The sequence below is a fragment of the Hyperolius riggenbachi genome, chromosome 7 (assembly GCF_040937935.1).
Source record: "Hyperolius riggenbachi isolate aHypRig1 chromosome 7, aHypRig1.pri, whole genome shotgun sequence".
Lineage (NCBI taxonomy): Eukaryota > Metazoa > Chordata > Amphibia > Anura > Hyperoliidae > Hyperolius > Hyperolius riggenbachi.
The window spans coordinates 10,400,158-10,423,038 of record NC_090652.1 but is presented as its reverse complement, the minus strand read 5'-3'; the positions used below and the strand labels follow the sequence as shown (position 1 = coordinate 10,423,038).

At 46.8% G+C, this 22,881-nt stretch overlaps 2 protein-coding genes across 3 annotated transcripts in view; both read right to left on the bottom strand.

Annotated features, from left to right (window-relative positions):
• Positions 1 to 22,881, bottom strand: part of RGS11 (regulator of G protein signaling 11) — a 216,460-nt gene that overhangs the window by 95,255 nt on the left and 98,324 nt on the right. For both annotated transcript variants that reach the window (XM_068243575.1, XM_068243576.1), the window contains exons 5-7: positions 12,992 to 13,043; positions 9,415 to 9,473; positions 6,899 to 6,975 (exon numbers count right to left, since the gene is read on the bottom strand). In XM_068243575.1, coding sequence (XP_068099676.1) covers positions 6,899 to 6,975; positions 9,415 to 9,473; positions 12,992 to 13,043 — 188 coding nt within the window. The remainder of the gene's footprint in view (positions 1 to 6,898; positions 6,976 to 9,414; positions 9,474 to 12,991; positions 13,044 to 22,881) is intronic.
• The window catches only part of LOC137524086 (NXPE family member 4-like), a 405,433-nt gene that overhangs the window by 365,137 nt on the left and 17,415 nt on the right, over positions 1 to 22,881 (bottom strand). The gene's annotated exons all lie outside the window — the stretch shown is intronic.

Genomic DNA, 22,881 nt, shown 5'->3' with positions numbered 1-22,881 from the left:
GAACTGTATAGGGGATGAAGGGAGGACCATTAAACACCAGGGAACTGTATAGGGGAGGGTGGGGGCCACTAGACAGACACCAGGGAACTGTATAGGGGAGGGTAAGGGTCAATAGACACCAGGGAACTGTATAGGGGAGGGTGGGGGCCACTAGACACCAGGGAACTGTATAGGGGAGGGTAAGGGTCAATAGACACCAGGGAACTGTATAGGGGATGAAGGGAGGAGCATTAAACACCAGGGAACTGTATAGGGGAGGGTGGGGGCCACTAGACACCAGGGAACTGTATAGGGGATGAAGGGAGGACCATTAAACACCAGAGAACTGTATAGGGGAGGGTGGGGGCCACTAGACACCAGGAAACTGTATAGGGGATGAAGGGAGGACCATTAAACACCAGAGAACTGTATAGGGGAGGGTGGGGGCCACTAGACACCAGGGAACTGTATAGGGGATGAAGGGAGGACCATTAAACACCAGGGAACTGTATAGGGGAGGGTGGGGGCCACTAGACACCAGGGAACTGTATAGGGGATGAAGGGAGGACCATTAAACACCAGGGAACTGTATAGGGGAGGGTGGGGGCCACTAGACACCAGGGAACTGTATAGGGGATGAAGGGAGGACCATTAAACGCCAGGGAACTTTATAAGGGAGGGAGGAGGACCACTAGACATTGAGGTTGGTCCGCTGCTTGGTCCCAGTGTTCAATTTCGGCCCACTTTGTATTTGAGTTTGACACTCCTGTCCTAATCTGAACACGTCAGAGTTTTCTCCCTCTCTTTAAAGTCGCCGGGCTTTCGTCCGTACACAAGAATTATGGTGTAATGTTCGGAAACTCTGGGCTGTGAGACAGATGAGGACGGACAGGCAGAGTTATTGTGCTGTGATGAACTCTTTCGGCCTTGTCTGGACTTGTTAGAAGAACCAGAATCTGCTCTCCTTAGTTAAAGAGAAACTGTGACCAAGAATTGAACTTCATCCCAATCAGTAGCTGACACCCCGTTTCCCATGAGAAATCTATTCCTTTTTACAAACGGATCATCAGGGGGCGCTGTATGGCTGATATTGTGGTGAAACCCCTCCCACAGGAAACTCTGAGGACCATGGTCCTGGCAGTTTCCTGTCAGTGAACCTCGCTGTATTGTGGGAAATAACAGCTGTTTACAGCTGCCAAAAAAAGCAAGCAGCATCTCTTTCCAGTGACATCACCTGCCAGCATTATAAATGTCACCATGTAATAAATGTCAGAATGTAAATCAGGGAGAGGAAAGCTTTTGCAATGGGCAAACTCTGACTAAATCATTTATACACAATTATTGTAAAAATGGAGCACTATTTTTATTACATTATTTTCACTGAAGTAGGAGATCCCAAAAGAGACGTAATCTCATTGTGTGTGAATGCATTGCACAGGACTGCATCTCGTTCACAGTAACCCTCTAACGTCCCCTGACCAGCAGGTTGGCTCAAAGTCCTTATCTTTTACCATTTCAGCATTTCACAAAAAAAATACAATTATTTAAAAATTATTTCCTTAAAGAGGAACTTCAGCCTAAAAAAAATACTGTCATTAAGTTACATTAGTTATGTTAATTAAAATAGATAGGTAATATAATCTCTCACCCACCCTGTTTTAAAAGAACAGGCAAATGTTTGATTTCATGAGGGCAGCCATCTTTTTGGTTGACAGGAGGTGACAGGGAGCATGAGACACAGTTCCAACTGTCCTGTGTCCTGAGCACCTCTCCCAGTTGCTAGGCAATGTGAACAAAAACATAGGAAATCCCATCATGCTTTGCACAGCATCAGGGGGAAAAAGCCCAGGCAGTTTTCTTTGATGGGTGGAGCTTAGCTAAAATGCAGCTAAAAATGATGCTTTGGTAAGAAAAACAAAGTTCTGATGCTGTGAAACTGTTAAAGAAACACCAAGCCTTTTCAGTTAAGCTGAGTAGATTTTTAGTCTGGAGGTTCACTTTAAAATCACTCCACCACTCCCCCAGCAGTCTAATCCTGCCCCCATCTCAAGAATCATGTGATTGCTGCATCTGCCATTCTCTTGTTTTGCATCAGTGGTGTCAGGACATTTATTCTAACTTATTATCTATACTTGTTCTGGGGCTGCAAATATGATTAGCACAACAGACAGGCAACCAGACTTGTTTTAACACCAACTGACAAATACAACCTTGGCCCTGCCCCTCCAGACCAAATATGAGGCGATTGGGAGTGTGAAGCTACATGTTGGGCGTGGTCGTGACAGGTCATGGGTGGAGCCAAATGTACCTAAACCTAAGTTGGCTACAATCAATGAGATAAGCCAGCATCTCCTAATTATTAAATGTGGCTCTCAAACAAGTTCCCCCCACCAGCAACATAATTAGGCAGCATTTCCCCCTTTAAAAGCATAATTAGCCAGTTTCTCCCTTCCAACAACATAATGTTATGCGAAACCACACAACTAGACAGCATCCCCCCCCCCAATTCTGGTAGGCTTACCATCCATTTTAATGCAAAAGCGGTATTTTACTGCATGTGGTAACAGCAGTTTGCTATTCTGGTAGGTTTTAGTCATAATTTACAGCATGCAGTAAATTGGGTCATAAAGTGTGCAGCATTTTACCAAAAATCTGAGTTCTCAGGAAAACTAGGGGGCATGTTAGTAATTTACCGATCAGTTTAAGACCTGCCTGTACCTGGAGGTAAAGTCAATTTCTATGCATTTTGCAGGTTTTAGTGGAGTTCCTATTCAGGCTGTGCAATAGAAAAGAATGGTAGAAATATAACGCCAAATATTCACTGGATTTCTTTTTTTGAGGATGCCTATACAGGTAGTCCTCGGTTAACGAACGAGATAGGGACTGCCCACTCGTTCTTAACCTGAATCTGTCCAGAAGTCGGGACAGCCACTTTTGCCCCGTTGAAAAGGAAGACTATGGGCAGCGGAAGGTAAATAGAGGCCTTCTCACCTGATCCTCGGCGGTAGAAGGTCCCCTCGTGGTGCCCGGAAGGTCCGCAGCCCGTCCTCACGCTCCCTCCACTTCTGGCTTCACATGCGGCGCATAATGACGTAATCAGGAAGAGCCCCCTAGTGGCGGCACTTCCTAATTGCGTCATTATGCGCCGCATGTGAAGCCAGAAGTGGAGGGAGCGTGAGGACGGGCTGCGGACCTTCCGGGCACCACAAGGGGACCTTCTACCGCCGAGGATCAGGTGAGAAGGCCTCTATTTACCTTCTGCTGCCCATATTCTTCATTCTCAACGGGGCAGAACAGGTAGTCCCCGGCGGGCGTGACGTCATGCGACAGGGCGGAGCTATGGTCGCGGCGTTCGTATCGGCGGGTGGTTCGTAAGTCGGGAGTTCATAACCGGGGACTACCTGTAAATATACTTTCCATAGGTTGCATAATACACCTTCCAAAGACTATCCTAACTTATGTAAGACAATGAAAGACTATTATTATTATTTACCACTGAAATACCGCAAGTTTTACCGCATATTCCGCACTTTTTACTGCATCTTTTCAGAAATGCAGAAAAATCTTTCAGAATTGCCAAAAAAAAAAAAAAATACAGGATGAGGTATTTTACCGACCGAACACTATTTACCATACATAGCTACCAGAATTGAGGCCAATTTGGTAAAAATTCAGAATGCCAAATCTTTAGGCAAGGTCAAGGGCTCCTGTACACATGCTAGAATATTGTCGGGAGTCGTCTTTAAAGAGACACTGAAGCGAAAAGAAAAAAATGATGATATAATGATTTGTACGTGTAGTACAGCTAAGAAATAAAACATTAGGAGCAGATACATCAGTCTAATATTGTTTCCAGTACAGGAAGAGTTAAGAAACTCCAGTTGTTATCTATGCAAAAGAGCCATTGAGTTCCAAGACTTTCAAAGTCGCAGAGAGCTCTGTCTTCTGAAGCTTGTTATCTCAAGTGTCAGTCACTGTATTGTTTTTTTTTTTCCTGCAGAGGACAGTTCAAAAGTTCACTGGCCTGCTCTGTAAAATCATTTAGAAGGCTGAGTAGTGTGTAAACTGCAAATATTAGAGAATGATGCAATGTTATAAAAAAAAAACTATATAACTGAAAATAAAAATATGAGAATATTTTCTTTGCTACTAATGTTCTAGTAATTATCCGCACTACACAACCAATTCATTATATCATCATTTTATTTTCGCTTCAGTGTCTCCTTAACCTTCTTGCCGGTCTAATTCCCGCCGGCAAGGAGGCAGCGCAGAACTTTTTATTTATTTATTTATTTTTTAAATCATGTAGCGAGCCCAGGGCTCGCTACATGATAGCCGCTGAGCGGCGGCATCCCCCCACCCACTCCGATCGCCTCCGGCGATCAGAGTAAGCAGGAAATCCCGTTCAGAACGGGATTTCCTGCAGGGCTTCCCCGGTCGCCATGGCGACAGGGCGGGATGACGTCACCGATGTCGGGACGTCACAGGGAATCCCGATCCGCACCTCAGCGCTGCCTGGCACTGATTGGCCAGGCTGCGCAGGGGTCTGGGGCGGGGGGCGGGTAGCGGCGAATCGGCGGGTAGCAGCGGCGATCGCGTACTACACGCAGCTAGCAAAGTGCTAGCTGCGTGTAGGAAAAAAAAAATTATGCAAATCGGCCCAGCGGGGCCTGAAAAATCCTCCTGCGCAGGTTACCCCGAGCTGAGCTCGGGATAACTGGCAAGGAGGTTAACGGTCACCCCATCCGAGTTTAACCTAGAGTGTGTGCGCAGCAGCTTAATAAGGCAGGATTTCACATGAATAAGCAGAGCGTCCCCTAATCATAATCAGGCAGTGCGCAGCCCAAATTGTAGCATCCCAAAATAATAATCAAGCCCCTAAATATATTTATAAAGAACCTCCCAAGAAAATCATAATTAGGGAAACACCCTCCTAAACATAATTAGGCAGAATTCACCCTACCTAAGAGAAAAACAAATTATAATTTAGCCAAAGGAAAAAAAATCTAAATTAAGCAAGCTCCCCTCTTAACATAATTAGGCAGAATTTTCACATTTTCCTCTCTGGTGTAATTAGCATTGCATTTCTTCCGTTTGGACTTTGGAGGCAAGTGGTGAATGGCTTGTTTTAGGAGGTGAGAGCCCTGGAGCAGGCTGTCTGCGCCTGTCCTCCCCTTATGTGTTGCACCCAGGTCATGCGCATGAAGCAGAACGCAATGGACGTTAAGGTAAGTGCCTGTTTTTAATCTTGGGAGGTGTGTGCGGGCGGCTCTTCCCAGCACTGGCCACGCTGGGGAGACCGCCTGCACCCCCCAGCCTCCCCCTCCGGGTTGCTGCTGTGTGGGTTCCAGGCGGTGAGAGAGCCTGGGACCCCCGCGGCCCCCTGGTTGTATGGGGGCAATGGGAAGCCTCCTCGTGGCGCCCCTGGATAGTGCTATGTAGCATGAACTAATTCCCGCAGGGCGATTGTTTTGCGGTTTTTGGTTTTTGACCCTGCATATTTAGGCATGCAAAAGCAAATGCATATTTGCATGAGCAATGTCTCGTGATTAGCCAATCGGCCAAATTTGCAAAGCCAGATTTGTCAGGTTCACTTGGTTGATGCACACATTTTCCTCTCTGGTGTAATTAGAATTTCCCATGCCTCCCAAAATATTGTAATTTGGGAAACCCCTGTACCCCCCCTCCCCCCAAAAAAAATCATTATTAGGCCGACCACTGCAACAATTTAAAATTACTGGAACTATTTCTACCTTATACAGATACTCCTAACAAGACATTCACCGTTTTTCAGATTCCCAGGTTGTGAGTATAAGGGCATCCTTACAAAGCGTTCTTTTCCATTTTTAGAACCGGGAGATTTGCGCCTGACATTCTTGCGGTAATGTCCTTTATCTGCCGTATCTACCGTCAGATGAAAAATCACTCGAATTTGCTTTAATCTGATGAACTAAATCTCCATTAATCCACTCAGAGCCAGTCATTTCACAAGCATCGCACTGCAATGGCTGCGGCATTTCACAAATGTTACCATCCGAAAGGAAGAAGAGACAGCAGGCAGAGCATGAGACGTGAGAAGCAGGGAAGTGATGCATGATGGGTATGTTACCATCCGGATGGAGGAAGAGACAGCAGGCAGAGCATGAGAGGTGAGAGCCAGGGAAGTGATGCATGATGGGAAATGGAGCTAATTGCCTCCTAGTCCTCTCTCCGCTTTTCCATTTATTTAAGAAATGTAATTAGGTAAACAATTAAAACTTCCTACAGTTCTTTGGGATTTTTTACTACAAAAATGATATTATGTTTAGTCTGATCGGAGTGTTTATCGGTTTCCACACAGTTCATTTCCGGTTGTTCTGGAAATTGGATTGTTAATGGGCAGCTTTACATTCCAGGCAAATTCAGGAACAATCTTTATACGTTTAATGGAACAGTGCTTTACATTAATTATGCATCAATGGAAGTGGCATTTTCCTGATTACGTTTAGTAAAACGTAGTGGGCCACAGGACGATTGGGGGGGGGGAGGGGCCTTCAGGCATGCTTTAACCCTTTTGGCACTGGACAGCTCTGGCCTCTTCAGAACCAGAGATGTCCTTTCCCTTGTGTGCTCTGTTATTGGCTCACCGTAATCATGGGGTCGGGAGACAATGAAATGGATGTGAGATGTGGAAGCTCTGCTGTCACTGAGACAGCAGAGCGAGCGGGTGCAGCGACGGAACATCGGCATGGACTGCGAGGACGGCGTGAGTGGGCGGCAGTACTTAGTTAGAATCTACGTCCTGTCAGAGCCTCACAGCCACCAGCAGGACGCAGATTCCGGCCACACCGCTCAGGAAAAAGGTTAATAAACCAAGTCGATCATTCACAGAAAAGAAAACTAACTTCCGGAGGGTCAATGATATTTCAAGGCCACCGACCTGAGCTGCTCCCGGGCCTGCATCACCACGAAGTCCCACGTGTGGTTGATTCGCTTGTGCAGCTGATTATAATTATCCTGTAAGAACAAAAGGAGAATGAATATGTATCTTACTGAAGCCAGTTTTCTTGTGGACCCCCACAATAGTCGCCCCCTCCATGTACTGCAGCCCCCTCTTTCATGTGTAACATCCATGGGCAGCAGTCCCAAGCTTCATGTACAGCCAGAGCAGGATCAGAAACAAGGCAACCTAGGCAGGTGCCTGGGGACTAGTGGGTGTCAAAGGGCCCAAGTGCCACTTCCTCTGATTTCATCCTAATGACCCCCTCTCCCGTGTACAAGTTCCTTGGCCAGCAGCTCCCCTCCTCCATGTGTCACTCCCTATCTGCAGCCTCCCTATTACATTTCCAGAACACTCTTCTATGTTCAGCGGTGCTCTTGGGCAATAGGTGTCCTAGGACGTGGTGGTCTAGTGCCGCCCCTCCCCCTGTCACTTCCTGGTGGTCTAGTGCCGCCCCCCGCCCTGTCACTTCCTGGTGGTCTAGTGCTGCCCCCCGCCCTGTCACTTCCTGGTGGCCTAGTGCCGCCCCGCCCTGTCACTTCCTGGTGGTCTAGTGCCGCACCCCGCCCTGTCACTCCCTGGTGGTCTAGTGCCGCCCCAGCCCTGTCACTACCTGGTGGTCTAGTGCCGCCTCCCGCCCTGTCACTTCCTGGTGGTCTAGTGCTGCCCCCTGCCCTGTCACTTCCTGGTGGTCTAGTGCCGCCCCTGCCCTGTCACTTCCTGGTGGTCTAGTGCCGCCCCCCGCTCTGTCACCTCCTGGTGGTCTAGTGCCGCCCCCCGCCCTGTCACTTCCTGGTGGCCTAGTGCCGCCCCGCCCTGTCACTTCCTGGTGGTCTAGTGCCGCCCCCAACCTGTCACTCCCTGGTGGTCTAGTGCCGCCCCAGCCCTGTCACTACCTGGTGGTCTAGTGCCGCCTCCCGCCCTGTCACTTCCTGGTGGTCTAGTGCTGCCCCCTGCCCTGTCACTTCCTGGTGGTCTAGTGCCGCCCCTGCCCTGTCACTTCCTGGTGGTCTAGTGCCGCCCCCCGCTCTGTCACCTCCTGGTGGTCTAGTGCCGCCCCCCGCCCTGTCACTTCCTGGTGGTCTAGTGCCGCCCCCGCCCTGTCACTTCCTGGTGGTCTAGTGCCGCCCCAACCTGTCACTTCCTGGTGGTCTAGTGCTGCCTCCCGCCCTGTCACTTCCTGGTGGTCTAGTGCCGCCCCCCACCCTGTCACTTCCTAGTGGTCTAGTGCCACCGCCACCCTGTCTCTTCCTGGTGGTCTAGTGCTGCCCCCCTCCCCTCCCCCCCCCCGGGCCATATGTAAATCACAAATACTCAAAATAATTTTTACAGTATTGTTTCACCTACTTTTTGGTACTTTTTCAATTGCAAAGTACAAAAAAGAGATTTTAAATCGAAGATGAAAAATTATCTCCTAGGAGAAAACACCCCCTGGCCTATAGGCAATTAACTTGTTCTCCTGAGTTTTCTCCTAGGAGATAATTTTCATCTTCACCTTAAACTAACTTTTCAGCATTTTACAATTGAAAAAGTACCAAAAAGTTGGTGAAAATGTACTATCAAATTTATTTTGAGTATTTTCTTTCTTGTCGGTGGCTTAAAAAGCATTTTATGACAATTTTGTGAAAATATCTCCTACCGTGTTTCCCCTAAAGTTAGACCTACCCGGAAAGTAAGGCCTACCTTATATTTCAAGCGTGCTTGAAATATAAGCCCTACTCCGAAATTAAGGCCTAGCTGGGGGCGGGGCGCTGTGTGTATGGGGAGGTGCGTGGTCTCTTACCGCACCTCCCGTGTGGCTGCGTCCCCCTCCGTTCCTAGTAATCCCTCCGGTGGCGGCGGCGGCATTGTAATTAATCTGTGAGGGCGCCCTTTGACCCTCACGCAGTACGCTAGGTCGGGCTCTGCGCTGGCGCTCTCTTTTTGTCATCATGTGCACCTGGCTGATGCGACCCAGGCGCACACTGATTCAATGTGCGCCTGGGACGCATCAGCCAGGCGCACGTGATGACAGGGTAGAGAGCGCCAGCGCAGAGCCCGACCTAGCGTACTGCGTGAGGGTCAAAGGGCGCCCTCACAGATTAATTACAATGCAGCCGCCACCGGAGGAATTACTAGGAACGGAGGGGGACGCAGCCACACAGGAGGTGCGGTAAGAGCCTCTCCATATACACAGCGTCTAGCCCCTCCCACTCCCGAAAATAAGCCCTAGCACTAATTTTCTCCCCAAAAAGAATATAAGACAGTGTCTTATATTCGGGGAAAGACGGTAGGAGAAAACTCAGGAGAAAAAGTGAATTCATATGGGCCCCCCGATTTCCTCATTTTTTTATCTGTTTTTGTTTCACAAGGTTCATTTCAGGCCCCCTTTTCATCAAGAACACGACTTTATGATACAGTTTCCAACAATAACACTCTTATACATAAAAAACTTTGCCCAAAGCTAAATAACTTACCTTCTCGTACTCCACCAAATCTCCTTGTTTTCTGATGTTCTTCTTGGCAAGATAAATGGCTAAAGGAAGGAAATCATAACAGAATCAAAAGCTATTCAGTATCATGTTAAATTAGGTTACCTAGTCATTTGGGAGACCGGTCACAGGAACATCAGCGTTTGAACTTCTTTCTAGAGTAGAAGTGAAACTAATGCTGGGAATACACCAGGGGCTTGATTCACAAAGCGGTGCAAAGTGTTTGCACGCGAGTGAAAACCCCTTTATCACGCCTAAACTCAGTTTAGGCATGATAAGAAGAAACTCGCGCGAATTTTCCGCGCGCAAAGCTTTGCGCGCGCGCGCAGTACCCGGCACTTCGCGCGAAGCTCCCATTAAGCCCTATGGGACTTTGCGCGTACGCGCGGTAGCTTCGCACGAGTTAGAGCACAAAGCGGTGATAACTTTGCTAGTGCAAAGGTTATCACGCCTAAAGTCTTTTAGGCGTGATAACTGAGTTATCACCGCTTTGTGAATCGAGCCCCATGAGTTTTTTGGCTGATAGATGGCTCGATAGATAATTTCCGACAGGTCTGATCGATTTTCTCATAGAAGTGAATGGAAATCGATTGGTAAAACGATCGGAAAATCGATGGGCCAGTAAATCTGCCGAAAAACTCATTGTGTATTACCAGCATTAGAGTAAGCATTACCGTATTTGCTGCCGTATAAGACGCAATTTTTCTCTCAAAAAAATGGGTAGAAAAAGTCCCTGCGTCTTACACGGCAAAGGCAGGGAATCCCCGTCTTATAAACGCCTGCCGATACGAACCTCCAACCCAATGTCATTAGGGATTCCCTGCCTGTGTCCAGCTGTGCCTGGCTCAAATTTTTTTCCTGGGTTTTGCCTTTTAAACCTAGGTGCGTCTTATATTCCGGAACATCTTATACAGCGGAAAATACTACTTCCTGCTGTGCTCTCTGCATATAAATACAGAGCCCACCCACATGGTACATGTCCAGATCCAGATAATCTCACATTTATGTGAAATATGTCTTAAAGCACACCTGACCTGAGACAAAGCTACCCAATGTAAGCACAGAGGCGTGTTCATGCTGGCTCCACGTACCTCTGTGTGTTGTCTAATCCTCTCTTCATTACCCCTGGTCCCCCTGTAATCACTTCTTACAAATGTTGACTTTTGGCTAAAGTGAAGTCTTCAGACAGGAAGAGGCAGGCTTTCCGTGATGTTCCCACCTATCACCCCTCCCATCCCCTCCCCTAAAGGGCAGGAAGAGGAGGGAATAGGAGCGTGATAGTAAGAAACATGGCAGAAAGATTGCCTCTCCCTGTCTAAAAATGTCCCTTTAGCCAAAAATCACATTTTTTAAGAAGTGATTACAGGGGGACCAGAGGTAATGAAGAGAGGATTAGACAACACAGAGAGGTAGGTGGAGCCAGCATGAACACACCTCTGTGGTTACATTGGGTAGCTTTGTAAGTAGCATACCAAAAATGGGTATTTTGGTATTTTGAGCTCAACCTTATATTTTTTGTTTTTTATTGTCCCCATCTTATATTCTGAAAAATAAGGTAAATCGAAAGGTAATTATCGATTATTCCCATAAATGAGTCGATAGGGGCACTTTCTCTCTTAAAGAGGAGCTGTCAGCCATACTAATTAAAACTTGTAATGAAACGCGGAAAAGCCGCGGCCTCTCAAGGTGAGGCGGCTGTTTCCGCGTCCAGCAGGACGCCACAACGCGGAAAAAACGCCGCATGCCGCTCAGGCAGAGCGGCGGAATCCGCATTGGGAACGGCGGAATCCGCATTGGGAACGGCGGAATCCGCATTGGAGGCGGCTCCCGCACTTGGTTCACTAGATACATTGCAAAACAGTACTGGTGTGGCTGGGACTGATAGTCCTCCAAGATTCAGACTTACACGCGCGCGAGCACAGAGGCTGAGTTTAAATAACAGCCAGAAGTGAGTCAGCTGACCAGGCGGGTCAGCTGACATTTTCCACTACTCTCATTGGTCCAGCAATTAGGGAGGTCCTGGAAAGGTCCTTGTGTATATATACTGCTGGCTGTTCACTTGCTCTTTGTCTGGCGTTGCGATCACATATGTGGGAGCACCCAGATCCGTAGTCAGATCCGCAAGTGTGCCGGGACCAGCTGGAGCTGTAATCCTACACTTAGCTAGATTCTGTTGATAGCTAAAGTACTAGTTTGATTGTATTTATTTGTTATGACTTTTGCCTGCCTTGACTATCCTCCTGAACTCTGATCTTGTACCTCGATATTTCTGATACCTGTTGCCGAACCCCGGCTCGTCCTTAGACTCTGTTTCTGCCTCCTGATCTTGTACCTCGATATTTCTGATACCTGTTGCCGAACCCTGCCTGTACTTAGACTCCGCCTTTGCCTACTGTATCTGTACTTTATCTGTCCGTATGTTACGACCTGGCTTGTCCGACCTCGAGAACCGACCTCACTATTGGAGGCGGTTCCCCGTCCTGTTAGTGACACTTCCTCCTGAGTGTCACTCTCGGACTATCCTTCCTACTGTCAGTCTGACTCCTCCCGTCTGGAGAGCTCAGGTCTGTGGAAGGAATCCGTGCAGTTCTCCTTGCTGCACTGAGGCCTAGGCCTCCAAGTGTTACTGTTACACCAAACACTACACTCTACTCAGGTGAACAGAGGTTAGTTAGTATATCGGATTATCGGTGATACTGCAGATCACGTATAATCTGGTATACATCTGTATTTCCTGTGATACTGCAGATCACCGGTAATCAGACCCTCTCTGTGCTTCACCGATCGTTACAAAACTCTACTTACATATGTATTGCACTGTCCACGTTTTGACTTGATTGATTTTTCTACCGTAAAAAAAAAAGAGAAAAACATTAGCATTTCCCATTTTAAGTGTGGCTATTTTGAAGCCAATCCTGATGTCATTTCCTCCCTTACTCTCCTCTGCCTGATTTGCTGCCCTTCACTATAGAAAGTGCATTGTCTCAGCATGAGAAATATTGGCCAATCAGAGAGGAACGGAGGTGTGGGAGGGAAAACCAGGACGGAAAGAGGCCTCAGCCAATCATGCATTAGTTAAGTCTGAGGGGAAGAAGAGAAGCAAAAAAGGACAACCCAGCATGCCCTGCAACTTCCTTTTTGTGTACCAAATAAGAGTCAGGTAAACTGGGAAATGATCATTTATAAACAAGAAAAGTAATAGTGATGTGTAACTTTTGGATTGCCTGGTTAGCATCCTTATTACTTGTTTATCAGATACAAATAGAGAATTGATTTTTGATTTTATGCCTGACAGTTACACTTTAAGAAACAAATGTAAAATCCAACATGGCAATCAATGAAATTCTGTATTCCTATAGACCATAGAATCATTTCACGTTGATTTTCTCTACATATTGAGCGGTTTTCTGTACAATATGATCGTAAAAATCAAATGAGGACATCTGAGGAAAATATTGTCCCGATAATGGGCACTTTAAATCTAATTATCATAATTCACCCCTTCAGCGACAGCAATGATTTAGGATAGGAAAGGAAGCAGAACTGAGAATAAATAACGTACCATAATCCAGCTCTGTCGCCGGCCACTTATTGGTCGTCCAGAAGTAAGGAGTCTAGGAAACAGAAATGAGAGGTCACATGATTTCACGGCCCAGTATCTATTCTCTAGTGTTGACTCAAGAATGGCCCCTCCATTCCAAACTGTGGTTCTGGCACTACAGAGTTACAATGTTTCATTTCCTGCTGATGTGTGGCACTAAAAAAAACCCCAACACCTTTGCCGCTTTTTATTTGGCACTCTGAACAAGTTTCTTTACTTGGCTACCTTGCATGGGGATGGGTCTCACTGAACAATTTTACTGGTTGAATACAATGAATGGAGTACGTAGGTAAACTCTCATACTAAATAGAGATGGCCGAACCTCCGATTTTCGGTTCGCGAACCGGGTTCGCAAACTTTCGCGAGAGGTTCGGTTTGCGCGAACTTTCGCGAACCGCAATAGACTTCAATGGGGATGCGAACTTTGAAAACTAGAAACATTTATGCTGGCCACAAAAGTGATGGAAAAGATGTTTCAAGGGGTCTAACACCTGGAGGGGGGCATGGCGGAGTGGGATACACGCCAAAATTCCGGGGGGAAAATCTGGATGTGACGCAAAGCAGCGTTTTAAGGGCAGAAATCACATTGAATGCTAAATTGCAGGCCTAACGTGCTTTCAAACATCTTGCATGTGTATACATCAAACAGGGAGTGTAATTAGAGTACTGCTTCACACTGACACACCAAACTCACTGTGTAACGCACCGCAAATAGCTGTTTGCGTAGTGATGGCCTTGCTGGACTGGTGCGCACCATGGCGAGAGTGCAAGCGATAGCGGTTTACAAGCCCATATTGTGGCCGGGCTGTGGTAGCTGAATGACAGAACAGTGACTGTCCAGCTGATCAAATTTGGTCTGTCCACAATGAAGCAACAACCTTATTATCTTCTTGTGTGTAGGTAGGCATAGGTAGGTGCCCCAGTATAGGTAGGTAGGCATAGGTAGGTGCCCCAGTATAGGTAGGTAGGCATAGGTAGGAGCCTCAGTATAGGTAGGTAGGCATAGATAGAAGTCCCAGTGTAGGTAGCTAGGCATAGGTAGGTGTCCCGGTATAGGTAGATAGGCATAGGTAGGTGCCCCAGTAGTTAGCTAGGCATAGGTAGGAGTCCCAGTATAGGTAGATAAGCATAGGTAGGTGTCCAGTATAGGTAGATAGGCATAAGTAGGTGTACCAGTAGTTAGCTAGGCATAGGTAGGTGTCCCAGTATAGGTAGATAAGCATAGGTAGGTGTCCCAGTATAGGTAGATAGGCATAGGTAGGTGTACCAGCAGTTAGCTAGGCATAAGTAGGTGCCCCAGTAGTTAGCTAGGCATAGGTAGGAGTCCCAGTATAGGTAGATAAGCATAGGTAGGTGTCCCAGTATAGGTAGATAGGCATAGGTAGGTGTACCAGTAGTTAGCTAGGCATAGGTAGGAGTCCCAGTATAGGTAGATAAGCATAGGTAGGTGTCCCAGTATAGGTAGATAGGCATAGGTAGGTGTACCAGTAGTTAGCTAGGCATAGGTAGGTGTCCCAGTATAGGTAGATAAGCATAGGTAGGTGTCCCAGTATAGGTAGATAGGCATAGGTAGGTGTCCCAGTATAGGTAGATAAGCATAGGTAGGTGTCCCAGTATAGGTAGATAGGCATAGGTAGGTGTACCAGTAGTTAGCTAGGCATAGGTAGGTGTCCCAGTATAGACAAGACAAGACAAGACAAATAACATTTATATTGCGCTTTTCTCCTTGCGGACTCAAAGCGCCAGAGCAGAGCAGCAGCCACTAGGACGCGCTCTATTGGCAGTAGCAGTGTAAGGGAGACTTGCCAAAGGTCTCCTACTGAATTAGTGCTGGCTTACTGAACAGGCAGAGCCGAGATTCGAACCCTGGTCTCCTGTGTCAGAGGCAGAGCCCTTAACCATTACACCATCAGCCAACGGCCACCATCAGCCATCCGCAGTATAGGTAGATAAGCATAGGTAGGAGTCCCTGTATAGGTAGGTAGGCATAGGTAAGTGTCCCAGTATAGGTAGGTGGGAGTCCCAGTATAGGTAGGTAGGCATAAGTAGGTGTCCCAGTATAGGTAGATATGCATAGGTAGGAGTCCCAGTAGTTAGCTAGGCATAGGTAGGAGTCCCAGTATAGGTAGGTAGGCATAGGTAGGTCCCCTAGTATAGGTAGGTAGGTAGGCATAGGTAGGTGTCCCAGTATAGATAGTTAGGCAGGGCCTGGCTGGCACAGTAATAACAATTACCAAGGTACAGCTGCAACAGATAGGGCTGTATAATGCAGTGTCAGTGAGCAACACACAAAAAAAGAAACACACACCAGGAGAACATTAGCTCTCAAAAGAGCTGTTGAGAGGTGCTATTTTAGCAATAACAATCAGCCAGGAGCAAGCTAACAAGCCTACAAGAGCCTAACTAATCTTTCCCTATGAGAGTCTGCCAGCAGCTGTCCCTTCACTAATTACTGCAGGCACACAAGTGAGTGTAAAGCCCGGGGCTGCCTGCCTTTTATAAGGGGGGAGTGGCTCCAGGGCTTAGTGTAGCCTGATTAGCTACAATGTGCCTGCTGACTGTGATGTAGAGGGTCAAAGTTGACCCTAATGGCGCACTATGGGGGCGAAACGAACTTCCGCAAAAGTTTGCCTTCGCTGGCAAACGCATACCACCGAAATTTCGCCTGGAACCGTTCGCCGGCGAACCATTTCGGGCCATCTCTAACACTAAATGGGATGTGGTGAACTTGGTGAATGATTGGCCAATCAAATCTGAATGTGTGTACCAAGTTTAAGGGAACTACAAGTCCCAATGGTGAAAATTGAGCTCAGGAACGCATTGCTGCAAGGCAGGGCTGGATATGTACTTTTTTCAGTCCATAGCTTACTATCTCTAGCCGCCCCTGAATCAACAACATCCTAAGACACCCCCCCCCCCCCCCCCCCCTCAACATGGCAGAGTTTAGATTGTAAACTCCTCTGAGGACAGTTAACCAGCCTGGCAGTATGGACGAGCTCAGCTCGTCCATCACCGCCGGAGGCTGCCGCTCAGGCCCTGCTGGGCCGATTTTTATCAAATAAAAAGGTGCACACACAGCCGGCACTTTGCCAGCCGCGTGTGCTACCTGATCGCCGCCGCAGCGTGGCGATCCGCCGCGTGCAGCGGCGAAAGAGGGTCCCCCCAGCCGCCCGAGCCCAGCGCAGCCGGACCAAACAGTTCCGGCCAGCGCTAAGGGATGGATCGGAGGTGGCTGACGTCCATGACGCCACTCCGCTCGTCGCCATGGCGACGAGGAAAGCGAAACAAGAAAGGCCGCTCATCGCAACAGGAGCGCCCTCTAGTGGGCTTTCATGCAGCCAACTTTTAGTTGGCTGCATGCGATAGTTTTTTTTTTATTAAAAAAAACGTCCGGTCGCCAGCCTGGCGATCTTAATAGAACGCCAGGCTGGTTAATGAAATGACAGCAGGTATTAGACTGTAAGCTCCTCTGAGGCCAGTTAGTGGCATGATGGTAGGGATTCAATTGTAACCTCTTCTGAGGGACAGTTAGTGATGTGATTGGAGAGATTTGATTGTAAACTCCTCGGAAGACAGTGACGTGACGTCAGGGATTAGATTGTAAACTCCTCTGAGGGCAGCTAGTGACATAATAGGAGAGATTAGATTGTAAACTCTTCTAAAGACAGTTAGTGACATGACATCAGGGATTAGATTGTATGGTTCTAGTATACAATATAAGATTTTCTGTTAGATTTTTTGCATTAGATTATTCTCTGTAGAGAATGGTCCTTATCTCTGGTGCATTGTCTGTCTTCTGTTTATCTCCTGCTGAGTAGAACAATCAGCTTATTCGCTAGACAGATAGATGGTAAGATAGATACATTTCCAACATGTTGGAAATTATCTATCTGGCAGGTAAATCTAACAGAAATTTAATTTTATATTTAATATTAATTCTAATAACAGTTAGTGATGAAGTGGTAGGGATTAGATCATAACCTCCTTGGAGGACAGTTAATGACATGATGTCAGGGATTCGATTGTAAATTCCTCTGAGGACAGTTACTGCCATGATGGCAGAGATTAGATTTTAAACCTCTTAGGACAATTAGTGACAAGGTGGCAGGGATTAGATTATAACCTCCTTGGAGGACATTTAGTATATTATTACTGGCAGCGCTACTAGAAATTATACCAACGTCCTAATTTGAATGTCCTGAGAATCTGTGAGTTCGCTTGGAAATGTCCTTAGATACAGATGATGAGTAAAATATTCCACTGCGCTCTGACACAGGATTCAGGCTAGAAAACAAAATCAGAAACTCCACATCGCGTGATTCTGTCTAATATATGGCTTTATCACACCCGTGCTAGTGTAAAGCGTGATTCCACTCAAAATCCACCACCAACATCAATGGGGCTCACCAGATGCAGACCACCTCGTTTTTCAGGTGGGTCTCAAGCTCAATCTGTGTCTCACTCTGCTCATCAGTGAAGTACACCATCCGGTCTCAGTAAAACGTTTAATCTTGATAAAAAACTTTAAAACAAGATACAAAAAACCTCCTCATTGCATAGTATGTCTGCACATTGAGCAATACATTATTATTATTATTATTATTATTATTTAGTATTTATATAGCGCCGACATATTACGCAGCGCTGTACAGTGTATATATATATATCTTGTCACTAACTGTCCCTCAAAGGAGCTCACAATCTAATCCCTACCATTGCCATATGTCTGTATTATGTAGTGTAAGTACTGTAGTCTAGGGCCAATTTTAGTGGGAGCCAATTAACTTATCTGTATGTTTTTGGAATGTGGGAGGAAACCGGAGTGCCCGGAGGAAACCCACGCAGACACGGAGAGAACATACAAACTCTTTGCAGATAGTGCCCTGGCTGGGATTTGAACCAGGGACCCAGCGCTGCAAGGCGAGAGAGCTAACCACTACGCCACCGTGCTGCCCCGCCGGCGCGACTCCAGTCCCCGGTCACCGCTGCTCTGTCTGCGCTCTGGTCTCCAGGTCCGCGCTTCTCGCGCCAATTGCCTACTTACAGACTAGTAGATTGATATAGGCACGTCTCAATGGTGAAGCTAGAGCTCGTTTGCAGCTATCAATCGGTTTACCGGCGGCGTCCCGCACTCTGAATGATCCCCGCTACTGCCACGGATGTCCGTGGCAGTAGCGGGGATCGTTCAGAGTGCAGGACGCCCTCTACTGTTTAAACTTCCTGCCGGGCTAGAAGAAGTGAGGCATGCCGGACCTGGAGACCAGAGCGCAGACAGAGCAGCGGTGACCGGGGGACTGGAGTCGCGCCGGCGGAGCAGGTAATGTATGCGGGCGGGCGGGGGCAGCAGCAGCACCACCACCACAACAGATTGTGAACGGTTTCAGGCTGAAATCGGTTCACAATCTGTTTGCTGTAAAGGTAGCCATACGATCCCTCTCTGATCAGATTCGATCAGAGAGGGATCTATCTGTTGGTCGAATCTGATGGCAAATCGACCAGTGTATGGCCACCTTTAGTGACATAATGGCAGGGATTAGATTGTAAACTCCTCTGAGGGCAGTTAGTGACATGATGGATGGGATAAGAGTGTAAGCTACTCTGAGGGCAGTTAGTGGCGTTATTCGCCACCACTTCATCCCTTAAGTGCCAGACCTGGCTGTGAATGTTCCTATAGCTTGCTGCCCGCAACCCGCCCCTTGCTTATCTTGCGCTTAAGGCTATGGCCTTTGTTGCCTTGCCTGTAATCCGGCCATGCTGCAAGGTCCTATTTTCAGGAGAGGAGCATTCTTATTACAGCGCTGTAAGACATCCCTTCTGCCTCTCGACTGCGCAGGGAAACGGGAGCACGTTCGCTCGTGCTATATTTAGCTCAGCCGCTATTAACAGACAAGATTCGGTCAGATCTTGCTTTGCAACCTATTTACATCAATCTTCCAGCAGACAAGCTTGCCTCGCTGTTTGTTTTGTGCCCTGGGAGAAGCAGATTCTTCCTCCGCCAGCCTTATAGTGTTCATGACAGACCGCGATAATTACAGGCGATGGCAGCGCTCGTCGCCATATCCAGGGACGCGCCTGTCACAATAAATATCCCCTCGTTTTCCCGGGGATCTCTGGACATACGTAAACCGCGGCTGACGCGATCAGCTGACGGGCACCAAATATAGCACAGCATACCTTTAGGGCAGTGCCCTCATTATCCCAGTCCTGCCAACCCCCCTGCCAGCCACGGGCAATATTATTACTTAAAACCGCAGATTAGGCCCAGTGTTTCTTTCCATGGGCAATTATTAATGGTAATTATACATTAGGAAAGAAAAAGGATTTTTTTCTGTAGATCAAAACATTTTCCTAGCTGATTTTTTTTTCCTCCCATCGGAAACCTCAAACGCAATCGCTGCGTATACGGGCGGAAATGTGGCAGTCGTTCTTAATGGGAAACAACCCTATAAAAGCCTTTAAAGGAGAACTGTAGTGAGAGGTATATGGAGGCTGCCATTTATTTCCTGTTAAACAATACTAGTTGCCTGGCAGCCCTGCTGATCTATTTGGCTGTAGTAGAGTCTGAATCACACCAGAAACAAGCATGCAGCTAATCTTGTCAGATCTGACAATAATGTCAGCAAGACCTGATCTGCTGCATGCTTGTTCAGGGGCTATAACTAAATGTATTACAGTACCTGGAGTCGGAGGTTTCATAAACGGAGGAGTCAGAGTTGGATGAAATTTGTACTCCACAGCCCTGGGCAGAAGATCAGCAGGAAAGCCAGGCAACTGGCATTGCTTAAAAGGAAATAAATATGGCAGCCTCCATATCCCTCTCACTTTAGTTCTCCTTTAACATTTGCCCGGAGCCCTCTTGTATAGTAACAATGAGGATAAAGATGTGTGACATAGTTGTCACACATGCAGAGGCCGGGGTGGCTGATGTAGGATAAGTTTTCCTCTGCTGGGAGATGGTTGTCACGCATGCAGAGGCCGGGGTGGCGGATGCAGGTGAAGTAAGATGGTTTGCTGCACACAGGAGGATATACTCGAACACTCAGCTATCTGCAGCCTCTCCAGTCCTCTAGGGATTCGGAAAACTCCAATTACCTGACAGTCTTCTCAGGAAAATGTGATGAGACAGCGCCCTGGGGCAGCAAACACGGAGACCGGGGAGTAGGCGGGATTAAGGGATGAGGACCTGTCAGTAAGGTCTCATGATGAAGAATGGAACCAGCGTGACAAAGCCACCCACACAGCACTGCAAGCTTCCACCATTATCATTTCCCCGAAAGAGGCCCTGTGGTGACTTACAGTAGACTGTACCATTCAGGATACCCACTCTTGCAGTAATATTCCTGGTTTCAGCATCAGGAACACTTCCTATATCTATATACTGCTGTATATTGGCATATAGCCCCACCCTGCCAGTGATGTCACAGCCTAGGCTGTTACTATATCCAGAATTCTCTTCCCAGAGCATTCTGGGAGACCAGGTTTTCTACTGGATTTAGAACTCTCAATAAACAAACATTCCGCAGAGATCACCTGACAGGAGTAAAGATGTGTCATAATATTCAGAATGTAAATCGGGGTAAGGAGAGACTTTGTAATCACTGAATAATATGTTTAACCTTATGGGCTCGATTCACTAAAGCGTGCTAACACTTAGCACGACAGTGACAAGCCGCTTTGCACGTGATATCATGTGCTAAGTATGATTATCACGTGCTAAGTATCACGATCACGTGCTTAGTATCATTATCAGGTGCTAAGTATGATTATCACGTGCTAAGTATCATTATCATGTGCTAAGTATCATTATCACGTGCTAAGTATCATTATCACGTGCTAAGTATCATTATCACGTGCTATGTATCATTATCATGTGCTAAGTATCATTATCACGTGCTAAGTATCATTATCACGTGCTAAGTATCATTATCATGTGCTAAGTATCACTATCACGTGCTAAGTATCATTATCATGTGCTAAGTATCACTATTATGTGCTAAGTATCACTAACACGTGCTAAGTATCACTATCACATGCTAAGTATCATTATCACCTGCGAAGTGTCAGTATCACATGCTAAGTATCATTATCATGTGCAAAGTATCACTATCACGTGCTAAGTATCACTATCACGTGCTAAGTATCACTATCACGTGCTAAGTATCACTATCATGTACTACGTATCACTATGACGTGCTAAGTATCACTATCACATGCTAAGTATCATTATCACATGCTAAGTATCATTATCATGCGCTGCTAAGTATCATTATCAGATGCTAAGTATCATCATCACGTGCTAAGTATCATCATCATGTGCTAAGTATTATTATCACCTGCTAAGTAACATTATCACGTGCTAAGTACCATTATCACGTGCTAAGTAACATTATCACGTGCTAAGTACCATTATCACGTGCTACGTAACATTATCACATGATAAGTATCATTATCATGTGCTAAGTATCATTATCACGTGCTAAGTATCATTATCACGTGCTAAGTATCATTATCATGTGCTAAGTATCACTATCACGTGCTAAGTATCATCATCACGTGCTAAGTATCTGTATTGATTGTGGGATAATTTCGCCGGTCAGCGCACAACGTGCACGCTGACACGATGGAAATCTCCCACAAGCGCTTAGACAGATTGCCCCAGTGCGATGCAAATGCACCTGTGGAGGGAAATACCAGACAGCAGGTGGAGCTTGGAGCACAGAGGACAACAGCTCTGAGTGCTCCACAGATGACAGACTAATATTGCTCAGTGCAATCAGCAATGAGCAATACCGAAACAGCACAGAAATAATAACAGTCCGAATGTGCGTATATCAACGTATTGATATATCTCCACGATTCGAATACAAGAAAATAATAAAGACATCATGCGCATATATCGGCGTAAGTACTGACAAAATAACAAACGTGTACTGTACGTCCTAACTAGTGTGTACGAGTCCCTGGTTTCCTCCCAGTTCGAGCGTACAAGGAAAGCTAACTTGGAACACAAACAGATAGCAAGCATGCTTACCAATCAGTTGCCTTACAGCAGGCAACGGCAAGGGTTGCTCAGACAGAGAGACAAACATATAACAAGGACAGGTCAGATGGGATCCACCACTCTCACCGCCGGAGCGAATGCGATCCCCAGGCAGAATGAAGTAGCCAAACGCAACCGCAGCGATGGCTAGCTTCGCAAACAGGATCAGAAGGATCCACTACCCTTACCGCCAGAGTAGTGCGATCCACAGACAGAACAAAGCAATAAAACAGAGGCAAGTAATAAACGCTAACAAAACGCGAACTAAACGCTACCTAAACGCGGTCACTGCACGAGAAGCGCAACAGCGACTAAAACACGTTGGGAGTACGGTCACCGCACGAGAAGCGCAACAGCGATAAAGCGTACTATCTAACTATCCAAGAACAGAGGTCCTAAGCTACTGCTAGTCAGGCTAACATGGAACTATGTCGGACAATGACCACAGCAGGAAGTGAGACTTTATGCTGAGGTCATTCAGAGGGAGTGGACATGCAAATCTCCAAACAGCTGCAAGGTAATCAACACTCAATGAGAGTGCAAGCAAAGCCATGCCAGCAAATGTATAGAAAGAAATCAGAAACTACCTGGCTGCAGAACCACTGCAGCCAGCAGTACAGGCTGCAGAAGCAATCATTACAGTATCATTATCATGTTATAAGTATCATTATCATGTGCTAAGCATCATTATCACGTGCTAAGCATCATTATCACGTGCTAAGTATCATTATCACGTGCTAAGTAACATTATCACGTGCTAAGTATCATTATCATGTGCTTAGTAACATTATCACGTGCTAAGTATCATTAT